General features: G+C 41.8%; 1 protein-coding gene across 2 annotated transcripts in view; it reads left to right on the top strand.

The window, feature by feature from the left end:
- SFT2D2 (SFT2 domain containing 2) overlaps positions 1 to 22170 on the top strand; it is an 86053-nt gene that overhangs the window by 6693 nt on the left and 57190 nt on the right. Inside the window, exons 4-8 of one of the 2 annotated variants that reach the window (XM_032161064.2) lie at positions 2805 to 2886; positions 4289 to 4324; positions 4412 to 4470; positions 6789 to 6818; positions 10161 to 13129. In XM_032161064.2, the coding sequence (XP_032016955.1) occupies positions 2805 to 2886; positions 4289 to 4324; positions 4412 to 4470; positions 6789 to 6818; positions 10161 to 10200 (247 nt within the window). In that variant the 3' untranslated portion in view covers positions 10201 to 13129. Of the gene's footprint in view, positions 1 to 2804; positions 2887 to 4288; positions 4325 to 4411; positions 4471 to 6788; positions 6819 to 10160; positions 13130 to 22170 lie in introns of those variants that run through there. The other variant, XM_058442194.1, reaches the window with a different exon arrangement.

Below are 22170 nucleotides of genomic sequence, written 5' to 3'. Positions count from 1 at the left end.
TTATTTAGTGTCAGACCTTCCCAGACCTGAGTAGCAGCTCATGTGGGCAGGGCATCTGAGCCCTTCCTGGAGGTGAGCAGCCCATTCTGCATGTTGTGGATGCACACACTTTCCAGGTCAAGCTCATTCACACTGATGCTTCAATCACACTGGTGCCAACAACTCCACCCTCTCCAACTGGGAGCACTGGCCTGGCCTCTACCTGAATGACCTGCAGGAACCTGAACTCAGTCATCTTTTTTCCCCCTTTTCCTTTCCCTTGTGTCTCTGTAAATGGCTTCAGAGTCCTGGGGGTCCAACTTTCCCCTCCATGATTCCTCACCAGGGCTTGATGTAACCCTGTCTTACTGGCTCCTTCCTCTTTGTCCCTATGGCTGTTTGTACTTCACTGACTGACTTGCATGCTCAATGGGTAAGCATTGATCACACTCTGTGCTGGGCTCAGAGGATACAAAGACAAGTCCAGTTTGGTCCCTGCCAGGCAGACAGACATATAACTCATGATATAACAAGATATGGAAAGCGATTCTCAAGGAGGGGCAGCCGACACGACCTGAGTCAGGGAGGGCTTCCTAGAGAAGGTGATATCTGAGCTGGTCTTAGCTTTGGCCTGTTATCACCCTTACTTGAGCAAGATGCATCTGCTTGGTCTGTCTCCATTGCCCCTCTCCAGGCCATTTTCCACTGAGCTGTAGAGCCATTCATTTATAGCCCTGCTTAGCCCCCTCAAGTGGCTCCCTGTTTTGTCTGTACAAATGAAGTCCAAATTCCTCAGCACGCATACAGTCAAGGCTCTTTGAGATCTGGCTTCACCGTTGTCCCATTCCCTATCCAGTGTGCCTCCCAGCCAGGCTGAACTTCTTGCATTTCCCAAAATGCCATTGTGCCCTTGTTAGGTTGTTTTCTCTGCCTGGAATGCTGCCCTATCTATACCTCCCCTGGTTTGGTAGATACTTGCTCATTTGTTAAGACCTGGCTCCAAAGCCACCTCTTCTCTGAAGCTTTTCCTGATTACCTCCTCCTCTCCAGAATTGATGACCTCTTCCTTTGGACTCTCAGTATCCCATCTGTATTTATGTGCCAGTGCAGGTGGCATTTTATTACACTGACTTGTTAGATCTGTAAGGCACTTGATAAGGGCTGCACATGTATCTTGTCCCCAGTTGTACCCAAACTTAGCTCTGTGTCTGGCTGGAAATGGGGGATGTTAATTAAATGATTGATTGCATGATTCTGGCCACCTGTGTAAAGCTTAATTTATTAGTGCTTATGACAGTAAAATGCTGACCCTTAGAGACGTCTCTTGTTGCCCCTAAAGCTTTCTCCAATACTAACTTTGGGTGGGAGGTTGTTTTGGGCAGACAGTGTAAGTTACATTGTATAGTCTAGACTGAGCATAAATATATGGGTGTGTTGCTTCGTCCAGAGGAGCTCTTTAGCAAATCCCTGTGGGCTGGATTCTTCATAGCACCGTGTAGGGAAATAATAAAGGGAGAAAATTGTTATTTTCAGGGTATTTGGGAGTTTGTGTCTTTGCCTGTAGTCTGTTAAGGTTTTGTGTATATGCTATGTTTAATTTTTAGAACCAGCCTTGACTGTTGCTTCTTATTTGGTGTAGGTTAAAGAAGTGTTCTCTTAGTTGGGACACTTGAGAGTGAAGCCTTGCAGCTTAATGGCACTTCAAAGAGTGGAAGACTTATTGGCCGGGTGTGGTGGCTCATGCCAAGTTGATGTGTTAGACATGACAGTCTGCTTCATTTGTGATTACTCTTGCTAGCCATGTCTCAAGTTCATTCATACAGAAAGCATGCTGGGGGCCAGGCGCGGTGGCTCACGCCTTTAATCCCAGCACTTTGGGAGGCTGAGGTGGGCGGATCACGAGGTCAAGAGATCGAGACCATCCTGGCCAACATGGTGAAACTCTGTCTCTACTAACAATACAAAAATTAGCTGGGTGTGGTGGCGTGTGCCTGTAGTCCCAGCTACTCGGGAGGCTGAGGCAGGAGAATCACCTGAACCCAGGAGGTGGAGGTTGCAATGAGCCGAGATCGCATCACTGCACTCCAGCCTGGCGACAGAGCGAGACTCCATCTCAGAAAAACAAAAAAACAAAAAAAACCCAAGCATGCTGGGGATGTCTTTTTAGAGCTTTGGAATCCAATAGCTATAGAGTCAAATGGTAGCCGTGTGATTTTCTTGTCTCTAAAATAAGTGTAATACATAACTCACAAAGTTGTTGGGAGAAGAAATGAGGTAATATATGTAATATCTGGCATTTAGCAAACATTCAACAAATAACCCATCATGATATCATCATCATTAGAATTATTCCCTGAAGATTATGAAAGAAAATGAAATGCTCTACTTTCTAACATAAGCTACCTAAGCCTGTAAGGTATGGTTTTTCTTTAAACTTCCTGAGCCTTGTTTGTTTCCATGAGTAGGTATTGTCAGGGAGGCAAGGTGGCACCTCAAGGAGAAGGCTTATCTAACCTAGTGGTATGATATGATTCCACAGTCACACTGACATGCATTTACAGCCTGGGTCTGTCATTCCCTAGTTGGGTGGCCTTGGATAAAGTAACTCTGGGCTTTGGTGTGGTAATTGTTTCTACTTTATAGGTTGGTTGTTGATGGATTAAATGAGAATAATGCACAAAAGGCCCTTCAGCACAGTGCCTTCCACAGAATAAGAGCTTTTCAAATGTTAGCTACTATTGCCAAAGGAAATCTTGGGGAGGCGACTCAGTGTGCCTAGTGCAGTTCTGTTCTGAACGGCTTGTGTGTGTGTGTTTGCCTTTCAGTACCATCTTCCTCATGGGACCAGTGAAACAGCTGAAGCGAATGTTTGAGCCTACTCGTTTGATTGCAACTATCATGGTGCTGGTAAGGTCTGCTTTTTAGCTGGACTTCTCAAATGGGAGTGTTTATTTCTATCGTATACTTTTTTTCTTTTTAAACCTAAGGACCTCTTCTCTTTTTCCATTCAGCTTGACTTATTACCCTATTCCTATAACCATGTGGCAGAAGGGAACACTCTGTGTAATATTACGATCCCCTCCTCCCCTACTTTGTGTTTCAGTGGGTGTCAAGGTGCTACCAGTTCTGAAAAGCACCTCTAGAGGGCATTGCTTGTCAGATTAGCCAGAGTGGTGTGGTGGTAGTAAGGGAGCTCAGACACCTTCCTGGTGACTGTTGAAGCCACACACAGGCAGGGCTTAGAGGGAATAACTCCGAAACACAGGACTCATTCTCTAGGGTGGTTGTCCTGTCTTATAGAATGGGCTCTTTATTCCTCATTATCTGACTTGGGGACTTACTACTGTTTTTCATCAGTCTCCCCGAAGTGGGAGTAGCCTCCTTATGGCCTGTCATCCTTGTACCCTGCTCTGACAACATTGTCTTCAGCTTTGTTGTATCTTCCTGTCCCATTGACCCTAAATGCCTCTCATTTTTGGCCTATTTTCTTCCCTGTGGTTATCAAAATCATTCCAGACCTACATTCTCTGGACTTTTATAATAACTATTGCAACATTTGGAACTTGAAGAACATACTTTTATTTTTAGTTTCATTTATATAATCTCATTTGTTCAAATAGGTGAGTTCTCAAAAGCTGTGACCACATTTACTATTTATTTTGTGTCCTTTTAGAGTATTGGGCACAGTGCTGGACACAGAGAATGTTTAGGACATAATTTGAGTAGTTACTGTTATAGAAGGATGGTGAGGAAAGGCATGGCTGACTGCTGTAGCACCAGTTGTCCTTGGCCAGCCTCAGATGCCCATGGCCTGGACAAGTCTCCTGCAGAAAGAGCTTTCTAAGAATGGCCTTAGGGAAAGTGTTAGGTAATAGGTACACAAGTAACTGGCATGCTGACTGTGAGATTGATATCTCATGTTAACCTCTGTCCTCACATGTGCTTTCTGCTGCAGAGACTAGCATTTGGTAGGAGTTAAAGTAGAAAGATTTGTGTTAAGCTTACTTTAGTGCATTTGAATGAAAAGATGGATGGACGGATGAATGGGTGGGCCTGAAATATGATTTGTTTGGTTCTGGGAAAACTTGAAAGTAAAAGCACATCTTATCTATGTGAATCTTTATTGGCTAGTTTGATTTCATGGAGATTTTTAACTATTCTGCCAAATATGGGTGCTCAGGTGGGTTAACTGCTTTGAGATGAAGGATGCATAAGTATTGTGCATTTGTGAAGAATAACAAGTTTTGAGTTTTTTTTTTTTTTCCTGCCATATTATTGTCATTAATTAATGTTTCCTTTTTCTCTTTAGTTGTGTTTTGCACTTACCCTGTGTTCCGCCTTTTGGGTAAATGTATATTTTAATTTTTCTTAACCATTTTGGCTTTTGCCCCTTGTCTCACACTCTCCTATAACCATATTATTATTTTTCCAGTGGCATAACAAGGGACTTGCACTTATCTTCTGCATTTTGCAGTCTTTGGCATTGACGTGGTAAGTAACCTTTTGAACAACCCCCTCCCACATAGCCCACTGACTAATGTAGCCGAAGGAGATAAAACTCACATATTGTGGGTGGGAGAATTAAAACACAGAAGCTGTTTAATTTAAGGATTCTCAATTATGAAAGTGAAGTCAGGCTCCAGAGCAAATACCCATCACCCCAGCCCACTGCAAATAGATGGCATTAGTGGTCTTGAGTGGTCACAGGAGGCTCCTTGTTTGCCTGCTGTGGTATTTTTGCTGAACTAATGGTTGATTTTTGAGATGTTACAAATATTATTAAGCCACTCATGTCCGGTAAGTGCAAGGACAATAGAAGTATTATAAAGGATGTTAAAAAGGCTTGTGAGTCCAATAGAGGTTACCAAAAAAGGAAAGTGGTAAGAAAAATAATGAATGTTACATTTGTGATAGAACAAATCATTTAACAGAAGGACAAAGAGTGAATTGTCAGCAGGAGACGAGGAACAGTCACTGACGAAATGGAAAAACGTGTGTCTGTGGGCTGTAGGATCAGTGTATGTGCTTAGAGGCTTGTTGGCTTTTGGTAATTCAGCTGAAGAGTAGGAAATTGTAACTCCAGAGCCAAGCATAGTAAAAGGGCCGCTAGAGACATTTTGTGAAACCATGAATGGGGCTGTAGGTTCATGGTCCTTTCAAGCCTATACGACCTCAGAGTGAGAGGGGTGGTGGCACAGGTGGAATCTGTTGGTTCCAAGACATTTCTGTAGTTCTTTCAAGGTTTATCAAGGGATGGTATCTGCCAGAACAGTTTCAGTATAGATGTGACTCACCTATTTTTGAAAAAAATGTTTGCTACAATGCAAAGAAAAGAGGATTGTGGGCATTTTAAAGTTCCCAAGAATTGGTTAACTCCTATTTGGTAGAAATGAATCTTGAGACTGTAAGCTTAACTCCCATCCCTCCCTTTAGCAATTTTGGACTTTTGAATAAATATAGTTTCAAATTGCCTTTTGGAATTTACTGTGTTGACAAGTAATTGAGCTTCTGTACATGGTAAGTATAAGATATGGAGAAGGATGGTGGTATTTGTGTGTGTGTGTGTGTGTGTGTTTTTTTAAATGACATGCACATTCGAGTGGTAGACTGTTTATATTTTGATTTTTCTTCTAGGGCAGAAATTGGTACCCATATACACACACCTTGCTTTGCTTATAGACTGATTTTGAATCCAGTTTCGGAGGTTCAGCTGAATGGTGATATTCCCTTCAACACTGACATGTTCCGACTGTGTTTGCTTTTCTAAGGGCTGACTAACTTACAGCCTGCCTGACACACAGTGCCTGGTTCTTCAGCATTATGGAGCCTCTTCCTTGTATATGGTTCCCTTCTAAGCGATAGGGCTGAGCTAACTGGAATTTACCAAGATACCTTTGGACGTACTACATTTTCATTCATAGAGTAGTTGGTAGCATTTTTTTCTTCTCTTTTTTATTCTCTTTTCTCTTCTTTTAAAATTAATAGGAGCAGAGCAGAAAATTTATCCCAATTGGGTAGAAGTTAAATTCTGTTTAGAATTTATAAAATGTTGGGAGTTCAACTGTGCCAGGTATGGGTGGCTCACACTGTAATGCCAAGACTTTGGGAGGCTGAGGTGGGAGGATTGCTTGAAGCCAGGAGTTTGAGACTAGCCTGGACAGCGTAGCAAGACCTGGTCTCTGCAAAAAAAAAAAAAAAAAAAAAATTAAAAAATTAGCCGGGCATGGTGGCACATACTTGTAGTCCCAGCAATTCTGGAGGCTGAGGCAGGGGGATTGCTTGAGCCTCCTAGGCTTGAGCCTAGGAATTCAAGGCTGCAGTGAGCTATGATTGAGCCACTATATTCCAGCAGCCTAGGTGACAGAGCACCAACCTGTCTCAAAAAAAAAAAAAAAGGGGGGGGGGGGGGGGGGGCGGTTCAACTATTCTGGGTTTTATTTGATATTTTTTCAGAGTAGAGTTTCTGTGCCATCTGGGTATCTGAAATCTGACTGTTTAAGGCGATTGCTGCTAGCTCAAGGTTACAGCAGTACTGCAGTGAGGCTGAGGTCATAGGGTTTATCTCCACATGAACCTTTTGCCCTTCTTCTGTGGCTGCCTATCTGTACATGGCCATAGTGTGTGTGTTTGGGTACACATGCATGCACATGCGTGGGCCTTTGTGTGCACATGCTCATCCCCCAGGCTGAGGATGGGAGAGGGTCTGGATAAATCACTGCAGGTATTCTTACAGCTCAGAAGCCCATTCCGCTGGATAATCTTCTACTCCCTTCATCTCATTTGACCCTTTGTTTTGTTTTTCATTATAGGTATAGCCTTTCCTTCATACCATTTGCAAGGTAAGACTGTATTTGGAAATAACGATTTCTGTCATTCATTTTAATTTAGAGTCTGCTTTCAGAGAGTATATCCTATTTTATTTATCTTTACTGAAGTCTTTTGAGCCAAGTAGACAAATACTATACATCTCATTTATATATACGTAAGTTAAAGGTCACCCCACCACCCACTCTAATTATACAACTAATAATGGATATTTACCCAGGTACAGCAATTTCCAGTGCTGTGAACATTCTACTCTTATATATGGTGCATATATGCACTTTATTACTCTTTTAACCCGTAGCTTTGAGTAGGGTTTTTTTTTTTTTTATAAAGGTGAATGTCATTTCATATCACTGAGTAAGATATGGAGGGATCTCAATTCATGCTTCTTGCAGTATCCCACTGCTGGGAAGGTTTCACAAGAGTTTATAAAAGGAGAGTAAACAGTACTAGGGCTTCCTAATTAGCAGTGTGACCTCGAGCAGCTCTCTTGACCCCTCTGGCCTCAAAGCACTGATAAGTAGACTGAGTTGGTCTAGATCATCTCCAGAGGCCTCTTTTAGCTCTGAAATTCTAATACTCCATACCTCTTCAAGCACTTTCAGTGATGGACCTCTCAAAATTAGCCGCATGATCTTTGCCTCTGACTTTGTTCTAATGCAACTATTTAACTTCTGTTCTTTTTTTTAATTTTTTTTATCATTACCTGCTAATTAAAAACAAGCTTTTTTAAAAAAATGTACTGGGCCAGGCGCAGTGGCTCACGCCTGTAATCCTAGCACTTTGGGAGGCTGAGGCGGGCGGATCACGCTGTCAGGAGATCGAGACCATCCTGGCTAACACAGTGAAACCCCGTCTCTACTGAAAATACAAAAAATTAGCTGGGCATGGTGGCGGGCGCCTGTAGTCACAGCTACTCGGGAGGCTGAGGCAGGAGAATGGCGTGAACCCAGGAGGCGGAGCTTGCAGTAAGCCAAGATCACGCCACTGCACTCCAGCCTGGGCGACAGGGCGAGACTCCATCTCAAAAAAAAAAAAAAAAAAAAAGTACTGAGGAAATGAAAAATTATGCATGACTTGGGAAGGAGGAAGAGCAGTCTTATGTCTTAACAAATTCCAAGACTGTTGCTAACAGTGATTTGAAAGTATTGAGGAGTGATTGATTGGATGCGAAGTTAAGCCTTTCAATTGAAAGGCAGCTGAGTGGCTTTGTTGATAGATTCTAGGAGGGTAACAGTTATGAAATACTCCATGCAGACCTGGCTGGTTTTGCGGCCTGGTGGCTTGTCTGAGAAGAATATGGGCAGGGATGTCCTGGGAAGCTAGATTTTTATGTGAAGTAAGCCAGAGTTCATCATAACTGAGCATCCAATGAGATATTGATCAACCTGCCAACATATGAATATTTCTTGGTCCCTGAACCAGCTACATAATTTTCAGGGCCCAGTGCAAAATAAAAATGTGAGCTTCTTGTTCAAAAATCATAGGCCGGGCACAGTGGCTCAGCCTGTAATCCCAGCACTTTGGGAGGCCGAAGTGGGCGGATCACGAGGTCGGGAGTTCGAGACTAGCTTGACCAATGTGGTGAAATCCTGACTCTACTAAAAATGCCAAAATTAACCGAGTGTGGTGGCACGCACCTGTAATCCCAGCTACTCAGGAGGCTGAGGCAGTAGAATCGCTTGAACCTGGGAGGCGGAGGTTACAGTGAGCCGAGATCGTGCCATTGCCCTCCAGCCTGGGCAACAGAGGGAGACTCTGTCTCAAAAAAAAAAAAAAAAGATTAAGAATTTCAAGATGGCAACATCAAATCAAGGCATTAAACCCAATGTGGACCCTTCTAACTGTGGGGCCAATGCAGTTGCACAGGTCTCATTCGTGAAACTTGCTTGGAGTCATTAGTCAGAGCTTCAGGCTTGATCTGGATTGGCATGTATAAAATTTATGTACAAGTGATTGATAGAATGATGGAATTTTATTTGAGATGGTGAGTTTCATGTGCTGAGGAGATGAATTACTCCTCTAGTAGGGAGGGAATCACAGAGCTAGATCCCACCCTTCTATTTTTTTTTTTTTTTTTTGACATGGAGTCTCACTCTATGGCCCAGGCTGGAGTGCAGTGGCCCGATCTCAGCTCACCTCAATCTCCAACCTCCTGGCTTCAAGCTATTCTCCTGCCTCAGCCTCCATGTACACACCACCACGCCAGGCTCATTTTTTGTATTTTTAGTAGAGATGGGGTTTCACCATGTTGGCCAGGCTGGTCTCGAACTCCTGACCTCAAGTGATCGGCCCGCCTCGGCCTCCCAAAGTGCTGGGTTTACAGGTCCGAACCACCATGCCTGGCCCCACCCTTCTATTTGTAAGTTCCCCTAGAATAGCTTTTCCCCCGGTGTTCCACAGAAATAGTGTTTCTGTGGAAGAAAAGAGTTCTATGATAAAGTAAGTTTGAGAAACAGCTTAAGCAAAATTAGGTAGGTTCCTCTTTGCCTGGCTTGCTAGATCCTTCCATATGCTATGTGTATTGTGAGCTGCCACGAGGAGGACTTATGTGGCCATAAAACCCTTCTTGTGCAGAGACTCTTCTGAGACTGCAGTGCAGAGTGTATCTCAAGAAATGCTGCCCTGGAATCATCTTGATATTAAAATGCAGTGCCTACTCATGGAAATGCATCCATTCACCTCTCTCTCCCTTATGTGACTCCCAGTGTCCTTAATGCAGCACAGTTGAGAACGTGGAACAGAGCTGGGGTATGAGAAGCCTAGTGCCACATTGCACAGTGTGGTGTGGTGGTGGAAATGGAGGTGCTTGCTTGGGTAGAATAGTAATTTCTTGAAGACCAACTCTTTCTTGCACCCTCTACACTGAATTCCAAGCAGTAAATACCTGTGATAAGGCTAATATAGCATATTAATAAGTGCTCAGGAGCCATAGTGAGCTCCCTTCTGCTGCCTGCTTAGAATGAAGAAAGGTCCCAGTTAATATTTGACTTAATGCTGTCAGTGCATTCTGTGATTTTGGCCGATATTAAAGTGCAGCAGTCCTGACTGATTTCTTAGTTTCTGACAGTCTATATTATCTTTTTCTCTGATTATGATGGCTATTCCCATAATCAGACTGTAGGGTAAGTGGGGACATCCCCTCTTACAGATGAGGAATTTGAAACTCAAACAGGACAAGGAACTTTCCCAGGATAGTACTACTAATAAATGTTGAAGCTGCAGTTTGATGCTGTGTAGGTCTGATCTTTCAGTCTAGGTGCTTTCTACTCTGCAGCTTCCACTCTGGGTGCCCTCTAAAGGAGTGCCTTTGGGGTGATGACGTTCCACTCATCTTTGTGTCTTTTCTTTCCTAGGGATGCTGTGAAGAAGTGTTTTGCCGTGTGTCTTGCATAATTCATGGCCAGTTTTGTGAAGCTTTGGAAGGCACTATGGACAGAAGCTGGTGGACAGTTTTGTAACTATCTTCGAAACCTCTGTCTTACAGACATGTGCCTTTTATCTTGCAGCAATGTGTTGCTTGTGATTTGAACATTTGAGGGTTACTTTTGGAAGCAACAATACATTCTTGAACCTGAATGTCAGTAGCACGGGATGAGAAGTGGGTTCTGTATCTTGTGGAGTGGAATCTTCCTCATGTACCTGTTTCCTCTCTGGATGTTGTCCCACTGAATTCCCATGAATACAAACCTATTCAGCAGCAGCAGATAAGCCTTGGGTGCAAGTGATTCCCAGGTGGCAAAAGGCAGCCCCATAAGAGATCACAGGGGAGCAACAGTAAGGGACAGAGTTTTGGGGTCCACTTGTCCCTCAGCATGGAAACCATCACCACCATCCTGCGTAGAGTGAGTCTGCTTCTACTCTGGCATCTGAGAATAAGTGACTCTGCTTTAGACAAGGCCCTGGAGAGCCTGGCCATAGAGTGAGGTAGAAAAGAAGCACTTTTTGGTGGTATATTCTGTTTCTGAATTTGAATCTAAGCATTCTTGGTGTTCTGATTCTATGTCTGACTGTGGAATGTATTTTCTGACATTAGGTGCAGACTCTTTTTCTCTTGGGTTTTATTTCCCATCCCTCCTTCCCTCTCCCTACATATCTTTCTTTATGATCTCCTGGCACTAGATGGAGAAAGAACAGAGCAGCAGCAGAAAACACTGCTATTTTTTTTTTTTGGACAAGAGCCCATAGGAGTTGAAAAATCCTGCTGCTCTCAGCTATATTTTTTTCTTCATTATTTATAAATGTTTGCTTTTAAGCTGATTTTATTTTCCGTTCTCCCTTGGAGTTGGGCCAGGGGAGAGTGGGTGGGAAGACAGATCCCTGCTGTGAGGCCAGCAGGAAGTAGGCATGCCTGCCCAGTGACCTTTAAATAGTCCCAGTGTTTGCACTCAGCCTGTGCTGGGGACACTGGGGATAAACTGCAGGTGGTCTCATATCAGCCTGATGCCTAACCTACAAAGTGCTTTTGTGTCCATGATCTTACCTGGTTCTTATGGAGAGCATTGTGAGGAAGCAGGGATTGTTATACCACCGTGCAGTCAAGGGAATCAAGGCCCACACTGGTTTTTGGATCCACCCAAAGCCACAGCTTCAGCCTGCTTCATGACCCAGAGTTTCCCGGCCTGTTTCTGGTTGTGCCTTCTGTAACTGCCTGTGACTGTTTCCCCCGTTTTCATCAGCCAAGCCATCTCCTACCTGGCCCTCCCTGCCCATCTCTTTTGGAAGCTTCTTCCTGGATTTGCAGGATGTTCAATGTCCCTTGTGTTCCCTTTCAGCTCTTCCTTGTTGTCTGACTATGATTAGTGCCCTGTCTTGTCAGCCAGCCTTCCTGGCCCTCCAGGACCTCCAGAGTCATTCTACAAATGACATTTATCTGGATTGCTTTGCTGCTCTTTGCACAGGGCCACCTAGTCCACTAGGGCTCCTCCTCTGTCACCGCTAAACCAAAGGAAGTGGCCTGCTGGTTGTCCCCTTGCTTGTGGCTAATTGCTGAACCTTTCTTTGCCCTACTGTGGCTAAGAACTCAGACTGTTTTTTTTTTTTTCTTTTTGAGATGGAGTCTCACTCTGTCGCCCAGGCTGGAGTGCAGTGGCGTGATCTCTGCTCACTGCAACGTCCACCTCCCGGGTTCAAGCAATTCTCCTGCCTCAGCTTTCCAAGTAGCTGGGATTACAGGTGCCCGCCACCACGCCCGTGCTAATTTTTATGTTTTTAGTGGAGACAGGGTTTCACTATGTTGGCCAAGCTGGTCTGGAACTCCTGACCTCAGGTGATACACCCGCCTTGACCTCCCAAAGTGCTGGGATTACAGGTGTGAGCCACTGTGCCCTGCTGATCTTTTCTTCTGAGGCTGGGGAGGTGTGAACAAGCCTGACGGGGCCAGAGAGAGGAGCCAGTCTTCCCAGGTTCTTTCTAGGCTATTGACGGCATCCAGTCATCTGCTCAGGTCACTAACCTGTCCTCAGCCAGGAAAGGAAATTTTATGCTACCCCTCTGGCTTTCGTGGGATTCTTTCACATCCCAGGTGCCTCTTGGAGACAGATCTCAGAAGGGCTGTGGCGTGAGAAGGGGCATGGAGGAGGTCAGGAGTGCTCATGGTTCCTTTTCTTTAGAACTGATACGAGGCTTGGCTAGTCACTGTGAGCTCCAGCAGCCTGGAATAAGACACCTAGAAGGCTCACCCCTCCATGTCCATGTCCTTTTTTTTTTTTAGATTGAACAACCATGCTTTATTTAAAAAATAATCTCAGCAAACTAGGGATACAAGAGAATTTCCTCAACCTGTCGAAGGGCATCTTTAAAATATCTACTGCTAACAGCCTATGTAATGATGAAAGGCTGAATGTTTTTCCCTAAGATTGAGAATAAGACAGAGATGTCAGCTCTTACCACTTCTATTCAACGTTGTACTACAAATTCTAGCCACTGCAATCACGTTTTAATTGGGAGTGAGAGGAAAAACAGAGGGAAGGAGAAAAATAAAAGGCCTTTAGATTGAAAAGAAATGAGTAAAACTGTCTATTCGCAGATATTATCATTTATGTAGAAAACCAAATAAAATCCATTACTAAGTTACTGAAACCAGTAAGTGAGTTTTGCAGCACAGCAGGATATATAATTGATATACAAAAATCAATTGTGTTTCTCCATGTTAGAAGTAAAGAATTAGGAATTGAAAATTTAAAAATAATACTATTTACAATAGCATTAAATATAAAATCCTTGGGAATAAACCCTACAAACTATGTGGAATATCTGTACACTAAAAAGCATTGCTAAGAAAAATTAAGACCTAAGTAAATATCTTGTTGATAGGTTGAGAGACTCAACATTGTTGATGTTAATTCTTTCCCATATTAATCTGTAGATATAATGCAGTCCCCATCCAATGGCTTTTTTTTTTTTTTTTGTGGAAATTAAAAACTGGTTATAAGATTCACATGGCATGCAGATGATCTAGAAGATCCACAGTAACTCTCCTGCTGTGCTGCTGGTTCCTAACAGGTCATGGACCTGTCTGTGGCCTGTAGGTTGGGGACCTCTGCTACAGAGGATCTAGATTTAAATTCAGAAGAAGCTTCATCTATTTCTGTAGTTTCATTTTCTTGCAACAACTGCTGCATCAAACCTGAACTTCGCAGGATTTTCTGAAGCTGCTCAATTTGGCCATCTTGCTTTTTAATTGTATTTCTTAACATGGAATTTTCTATTTCAAGCTTTTGTATGTGGCCTTGCGTCTCCTTAGTACATCTTATAGTTGCTGTAAGTTGATTCCGTTTTTCTTGAAATTGAATTCTCATCTGGCCTAATTTCTTCCTTGAATCCTGCATCTCACTTTCTCAATGGACGCAGTGACGCAATGAAGCATCCAGCAAAGCTTTTGTTGTTGATTGTTTAGGACGTCACCCTGTTTTTGTTGAAGTTGTCTCACAAGTACTTCTCTTTCTGCTTTCTCTCTTTCATATTGACATTGCTTTTCTTTCAAATGATTAACTTTATTGATCATCCTCTTCTAGCAAAAGACGGCGCTTTATGCACTCAGCTTGAAGATTTTGTACTGTAGCATCACATTTGGCTTGAATATCAATTACTGTTTTTTCTTGATTGTCAGCTTTGTTGTGAACATCATCCAGTTGCTGTTGAAGCAATATATTTTGTCTTTGTAGTTGACATAATCTTACTTGCTTTTCTATGCATTTTTCTACTTTATCTTGGCCATTTGTGTACATTTTTTCAATGTCCTTCATTTGACACAGTTTGGTTTAGCTCTCTTTGTATGTGTTCAAAAACCAAAGCCTTTTCTTTCAGAGCCTCTCTTGTGTTATGGAGCTCATTTTCGAGGCCCCTGGACTTACTCTCAGCTTTAGGAAGTTGCTGCGAAAGAATCAGAACATGAGAATTCAAATTTTCCTGTAAATGATGCAATTTATCCACTGTGCCCGGGAAATCAAGCTCTTGGTCTCTTTCTGTTGAGTGACTTTGATGATGATCACGTAGAGCAACATTCAGTCTACGATGGTATGATTCCATTTCGTCAGTCTTTGCCTGCTTTGTTTTTCCTTCTCCAGTTTGGAATGGAGCATTGTGTTCTCATCTGTCAGAGCAGTAAGCTGTCCGCTATAATGGGCTCTCATTTTTGTTGATGTTTCCCCATTCTATTTTAGAGCCTTTTGAAGGTCTTCATGCTTTCTTTTTATAATTTCAATGTCTTTTAAGTATTTCTTTTCCAGGATTTCATTTTTTATTGTGTCTATTTCCAGCCTGAGCCTGGCAATTTCATCTTGCATTAAGTGATTTTTATGCAACAGGTCTTCTTTTTCATGACTATCAGAAATCTCAAACTGCAGAAGAGTTCTTGTTCCCATTCAAGTTTTTGATATTCTGTGATTTTTTTTTTCAGATAGTCTCTTTTTGTAGTACACTAGTCTTTTTCATTTTTTAATTTTTACTGTAAGTCACTCACAGTGATTATCTTTTAAGTTCCACCGATCTTTTACATAAATAAACTGCATTTTTAATTTTATTCTTTTTTTATATGAGATTCTGGAAATATTTCTTTTTTTTAATTATACTTTAAGTTCTGGGGTACATGTGCAGAACATGCGGGTTTGTTACATAGGTATACATGTAATGTTATCCCTCCCCTAGCCCCCACCCCCCGACAGGCCCTGGTATGTGATGTTCCCCTCCCTTTTCTATGTGTTCTCATTGTTCAACTCCCACTTATGAGTGAGAACATGTGGTGTTTGGTTTTCTATTCTTGTGATAGTTTGCTGAGAATGATGGTTTCCAGCTTCATCCATGTCCCTACAAAGGACATGAACTCATCCTTTTTTATGGCTGCATACTATTCCATGGGTGTATATATGCCACATTTTCTTTATCCAGTCTATCATTGATGGACATTTGAGTTGGTTCCAAGTCTTTGCTGTTGTGAACAATGCTGCAGTAAACATACATGTGCCTGTGTCTTTATAGTAGAATGATTTATTATAACCCTTTGGGTGTATACCTAGTAATGGGATGGCTGGGTCAAATGGTATTTCTAGTTCTAGATCCTTGAGGAATTGCCACATTGTCTTTCTCAATGGTTGAACTAATTTACACTCCCACCAACAGTGTAGAAGCATTCCTATTTCTCCCTGTCCTTTCCAGCATCTGTTATTTCCTGACTTTTTAATGATTGCCATTCTTTCTAACTGGCATGAGATGGTATCTGATTGTGGTTTTGATTTGTATTTCCCTAATGACCAGTGATGATGAGCATTTTTTCATATGTTTGTTGGCTGCATAAATATCTTTTTTTGAGAAGTGTCTATCCTTCGCCCACTTTTCGATGGGGTTGTTTTGCTCTTATACATTTGTTTAAGTTCTATGTAGATTCTGGATATTAGCCCTTTGTCAGATGGATAGATTGCAAAAATTTTCTCCCATTCTGTAGGTTGCCTGTTCACTCTGATGATAGTTTCTTTTGCTGTGCAGAAGCTCTTTAGTTTAATTAGACCTCATTTGTCTATTTAGCTTTTGTTGCCATTGCTTTTGGTGTTTTAGTCATGAAGTCTTTGCCTATGCCTATGTCCTGAATGGTATTGCCTAGGTTTTCTTCTAGGGTTTTTATGGTTTTGGGTCTTATGTTTAAGACTTCCTCTTTTCCTAATTGAATACCCTTTATTTCTTTCTCTTGCCTGATTGCCCTGGCCAGAACTTCCAATACTATGTTGAATAGGAATGGTGAGAGAGGGCATCCTTGTCTTGTGCCGGTTTTCAAAGGGAATGCTTCCAGTTTTTGCCCATTCAGTATGATATTGGCTGTGGGTTTGTCATAAATAGTTCTTCTTATTTTGAGATGCGTTCCATCAATACCTGGTTTATTGAGATTTTTTAGCATGAAGGGCTGTTGAATTTTGTTGAATGCCTTTTCTGCATCTATTGAGTTAGGGAGGATTCCCTCTTTTTCTATTGTTTGGAATAGTTTCAGAAGGAATGGTACCAGTTCCCTTTTGTACCTCTGGTAGAATTTGGCTGTGAATCCATCTGGTCCTGGACTTTTTATGGTTGGTAGGCTATTAATTACTGCCTTAATTTCAGAACTTGTTACTGGTCTATTCAGGGACTCAACTTCTTCCTGGTTTAGTCTTGGGAGGGTGTATGTGTCCAGAAATTTATCCATTTCTTCTAGATTTTCTACTTTATTTGCATAGAGGTGTTTATAGTATTCTCTAATGGTAGTTTGTATTTCTGTGGGATCGGTGGTGATATCCTGTTTATCATTTTTTATTGCATTTATTTGATTCTTCTCTCTTTTCTTCTTTATTAGTCTGGCTAGCAGTCTATCTATTTTGTTGATCTTTTAAAAAAACCAGCTCCTGGATTCATTGGTTTTTTCGTGGTCTCCATCTCCTTCAGCCCTGCCCTAATCTTAGTTATTTCTTGTCTTCTGCTAGCTTTTGAATTTGTTTGCTCTTGTTTCTCTAGGTCTTTTAATTGTGATGTTAGGGTGTTGATTTTAGATCTTTCCTGCTTTCTCTTGTGGGCATTTAGTGCTATAAATTTCCCTCTACACACTTCTTTAATTTTGAAACAGAGTTTCGCTGTTTCCCAGGCTAGAGTGCAGTGGCGTGATTTCAGCTCACTGCAACCTCTGCCTTCCGGGTTCAAGTGATTCTCGTGCCTCAGCCTCCCAAGTAGCTGGGACTACAGGTATGTGCAACCACACCTGGCTAATTTTTGTATTTTTAGTAGAAATGGGGTTTCACCATGTTGGCCAGGCTGGTCTGGAACTCCTGACCTCAAGTGATCCTCCTGCCTCGGCAAAGTGCTGGGATTACAGGCGTGAGCCACCATGCCCAGCCCCATGTCCTTTTTAATGCCTGGATTGACTTTGTGGGACATGAGGCCAAGGTACCTTTTAGGATGTCACCAGGGCTGTATAGCGTACTAGTAGTGAATGTAGGCTTTGAAGTCAGATTTATCTGGCTGTGAGCTCTGACTAGTCATATACTAGTTGTGTCATATTGAACAAGTTACCTAACCTCTGGCTCCTCAGTTTGTTCATCTGTTTAAAAATTGTGGGAATAACAATTCCTGCTGGGTCACTGCAAGATGTCAGTGAGACATGTCAAGTGCTTAGAACAGGGCTTGGCATAAGTAGAGTCTCAGTAGGGTAGGTGTTATTTAATCCCAGAAATAACTGACAACTTTGGAAGGTGAGAGTGAATGTCTCCGATCATTAATTTATCTAACAAATACTATCTAGTACTATGTGCCTGGCCCTGTAGACACTGCCATGTTTTATCTCATTCAATATTCACAGTGACTGCCCAGTGAATGGTATTGCCTCCATCCTGTGAGAGGGTAAAGAGCCTATCCCAGACCACACCAGTGGAGGCGTCAGGGAGGGGTTCTTGGCAGGAGATGGGTCTTGTAGAAGGGCTTCTGCTTTGCTTTCACTCATGGCCTGTGGCCAGTTTGCTCAGACAGCTCCCATCAGGACACCATTGGCAGCTTTAGCATGACCCTGCCTCCCAGGGTCTTCCTACGTTTTTCCTTAAGTTGCCTTATTCTTTGGTTGTTTCCCTACTTGTTTTTGTTAGACTGTGGGAGGAAGAAATCCATTTCAAATCTGCTGAAACCTGTTACCAAGCAACAGCAGTGATTAAAAGCAACCTGATGAGTGAGTAAAGAATTAGGGTTTCAGACCTGTGGTTAATAATGGTCTCTGTCTCCCTGCTGCCCTACATTCCCTTCTCTTCCGTTCACTGCTGGGTGAAGGAGGGCTTGCTGCATTTTGGAAGTTAAGGGAACCAATAAGGTGACTCTTTTGCAGATGGGAATGTGGTGCTCAGCCAGCCATGTGGAAGCACTGTCCTGGCGTGATCTGCCCTGGGCTGTTGGCTCTCTGAGTGCTGTCTTGGGAGGAGCACTGCCCTTCAGAACAGAAGAGATGGCTTCCAGTCCCCTCTCCCCCTTCTCCGAGTCTCTCTGAGGCTGCTTGTTGAGTATTGGGCATGCTGTGTACTAACTCACTCCCATCTCTTGTCTCATTATCTGAAATGCATCCCCGTTTGCAGAATGGGCTCAAAGGGAGCCTTCAGTTCTGCTCCTCTGCGTAGCCGTAGCTCAGATCCCAGCTCAAGATGTCTTGTCTCTGGGAAGGGCAAAACATGGTCCCCAGTGTAGCATTTTCACTGGGTTGATTATCTCAGTGCTGGATCATCTATCTATCACCCTTGTGTGGTGACTTTGTGAATTATCTGCCTGAGTGCCACTTCCCTTCCACCCTAATCACTGCATGCTCAGGGAGCAAGAAATAAAATCATGAAATGCATTCCAAATAAAATTACCTTTTGGCTGGGTACAGTGGCTCACACCTGTAATCTGAGCACTTTGGGAGGCTGAGGGGGGTGATACGCTTGAGGCCAGGAGTTCAAGACCAGCCTGGCCAACATGGCGAAACCCCATCTCTACAAAAAATACAACAGCAAAAAAATCAACCAGGCTAGCTGGTGTGTGCCTATAATCCCAGCTACTTGGGAGGGAGGCTGAGGCACAAGAATTGCTTGAACCCAGGAGGTGGAAGTTCAGTGAGCCGACATCGCACCCCTGCACTCCAGCCTGAGCAATAGAGTGAGACTCTGTCTCAAAAATAAATAAATAAATAAAAATCGCTTTTTGATACTTCTGTTAAAATAGATAATAAGGGACCATATCTGAAAGTGTGGAGGATCTGGCTTGGCTTCTGTTTTTGATAGCCCTATGAAAGTGACAGATTTGCATCATGAGACTTAGTGGAATGAATTGGGAAGTTGAAGGGCAGCCCACTGGCTGTGGATTCTATTTTCTATGGGACTGTCTACACCAGGCTTTATTTTCTTTGCTCAGATAACTTCTGACTAGAGTCGGACTGTAGGATTATAAATAGTTTAAAATACCTATTCTCAAACCTCATTTTCAGCATATAAAAATTTAAGAATCAGTGTTTAAAGGTACATGAAGCCATTTACTAGATTTTTGTCTTAGTTTTTTTTTAAATTTAAAAATCTTAAGTTTTTTTAGTAAGCTTAAGATTTCCAGTAGTTTATTTGCAGAGAGCATTTTTAAAAAGTGAATAGATGTTTAACTGAAGTTAAATACAAATTTATGTCTGTGTAACTCTTGGTAAGATATAACAAAACCTAGACATCTAAATTTTTTGGAAATTTTTATTTCAAAAGTTTGTTGGGAGGTAAAATTGTGTGACTTTACCTTCTAGTTAATAGTTTTATATATAGTTAAGAAGAAAGTCCAGCGAAGTTTACTTGATCTCAGTTGCACTCAAGAATAGGGGATTTAGTTCCACTTTGGTTATTTTTCACTTCTACTGTAAATTCATAGTCCCTGATACTTAAGCTTTACCCTTGGCTTGCCAGTTTTTGTTGCAGCGAGATAAATGGGGAGTAGCAGAGCCTTTGTTAATGTAAATTGACAAAAAATTATGTCCCTTTCTAGCAGGAGTAGATAAACTGATAATGGGCTTAGAAATGTACAAAATGATTTTCTGTAGACAGGATGATCTGTAACCATGAGTCCACTAGACAGGAGAAACTTTGCTGTTTAAAATGAAAGGTTATTCAGGATCTGGAATAATTTACTAAAAAAAGTAAAATGAAAGGTCAGTTCATAGCATTGTAGCAAATGATGGTACATATTCACAACAAAGTAATGCCACTACATTTAATAAACAGCCACAAACAACAAAAGGACAACCGGTCCCTGATATAAATGGACTGGCTACCTGGACATAATATACTTGTGAGGCATCCTTAAAGGACAAATTGCAGCTGGTATTTGGGTGAATGTTGCTCTGTGCCTGTTGAATGTCCATGCTACAAGAAGTTATGAGCCTTGTTCTAAGTACAAATGAACCTTGTATTTGTGTAATCTCCTAAGGGAGAGCTGTAGTTTACATTCAATTTTTTGGTCTTTCTGCTATGAAAGGTGTTTATTTTGCCTCTGTCAATGTGTTTGCAACCTTAAGTAAGGAAAGGGAAAAAAAAAATAGCCCTCTGAACTCTGATCTTTTGCCGCTTCTGTAAATTTTGATTGTGAAGTTGGGAGTGAGGACATTCAAAAGCCCATGGTGAGTTTATATGCCTTTAGAATATTGTGCCTGTTTTAAAATGTTTGAGCTTTTAAAATACTTTGTTAAAACGTGAATCCATTTTTGTAATTGTACAAATACTCATAACTAATTTTGAATGCTACTGATTGTGTAACTGAATTTTTGTATCCAAAAATACATTCTTGAGTACTACTTTTCCTACCTTGAATATCTATTTCATTTAATAAGTATTGTTTTCTTTATGCTAACTTAACTTTAAAAGGAATGTTGCCAAGCTGTCTCTCCTCCCCCATCACAATTGTTAGTTGTTTTTTTTTTGCTTTTTTTCTTCAATAAATGATAGCATTATGATCTTTAATAAATCTAGTGTTATCTCTTACTCATGTCTGTATTTCCAGGAGTCTTTAAGCCAAAGGAAGATTGTAGAACTGTAAGAAAAAACCGTATCTTTAATTTGAATTATCAGTGTGTAGCACACATTATAGGCACTTAAAGATGTTTTTTGGGGCCTAACTTGACATGTAGTCCTCTCTTTTAAATGACTTAGGGTTTCACATGGGTCTAGGGACAGTTTGGAAGGTTTTTAAAAGGTAAGACATTTCCTTAAGTGTTTATTTTGGAAAACACACACACACACACACACACACACACACACACACACACACACACATTTTTTTTTGAGATGGAGTCTCGCTCTGTTGCCCAGGCTGGAATGCAGTGGTGTGATCTTGGCTCACTGCAACCTCGGCCTCCCAGGTTCAAGTGATTCTTGTGCCTCAGCCTCCGAAGTAGTTGGGATTACAGTAGCGCACCACGCCTGGCTAATTTTTGTATTTTTAGTAGAGACAGGGTTTTACTATGTTGGCCAGGTTGGTCTTGAACTCCTGACCTCAGGTGATCCACCTGCCTCAGCTTCCCAAAGTGCTGGGATTATAGGCCTGAGCCACTGTGCCCGGCCTATTTTGGCATATTCCTACGCACCTAGCTGGTTTAGTTATTTTGTGTAAAGTAGGTTGTCTAATTGGTGTAAAGTTGTTCATGATGTTTCCCTATTTTAATATCTGTAAGATTTCTACTTATGTTCTTTCTTTCATTGCTAATGTTGGTAATTTGAGCCTTCTCTTGCCTTGCTTAGTGTAGGTAGAAGGTTGTCAGCTTTTTTCATTGATCTTTTCAAAGGCAGCTTGGTTAAGATTTGAACACCCAAAGCCAGATACGTGAATGGCCAACAAACATATCTAGTACATATTTTATTATCATATGAAATTTAAGAAAATAGGTAAAATAACTCTGGACTTTCAAGTTGTTCGGTTCCTCCATTGGTGATAAAATAATGAAAAGCAAGGAAGTTATTTGCATGATTTAGGATAGTCATTACTTTGGGAGGGACAGAGAGAATAGGGATTGGGAGGGGACATGATGTGAGGGTGCCTCTGGGTGCTGGTCATGGTCTTCAAAGACCATGTGGTAGTTTCATGGTATTTGATAAATCACTGTGCTATATATGTATTTTTTTGTTTGTGTACTTTTCTATTGTGTTATGTTTTACAATAAAAGAACCAGTATTTGGATTCATTGATTTTCAATGTTCATTGTCTGTTATTTGATTTTTTCCTCTTATTTTCTTTCTTTCTTTTTTTTTTTTCGAGATGGAGTTTCGCTCTTGTTGCCCAGGCTGGAGTGCAATGGCATGGTCTTGGCTCACCGCAACCTCTGCCTCCCGGGTTCGAGAAATTCTTCTGTTTCAGCCTCCTGAGTAGCTGGGA

This window comes from Hylobates moloch, unplaced genomic scaffold (assembly GCF_009828535.3).
Source record: "Hylobates moloch isolate HMO894 unplaced genomic scaffold, HMol_V3 SCAFFOLD_8, whole genome shotgun sequence".
Classification (NCBI taxonomy): domain Eukaryota; kingdom Metazoa; phylum Chordata; class Mammalia; order Primates; family Hylobatidae; genus Hylobates; species Hylobates moloch.
Note: the sequence above shows the minus strand (reverse complement) of the source record. Positions and strands in the feature narration are given on the sequence as shown.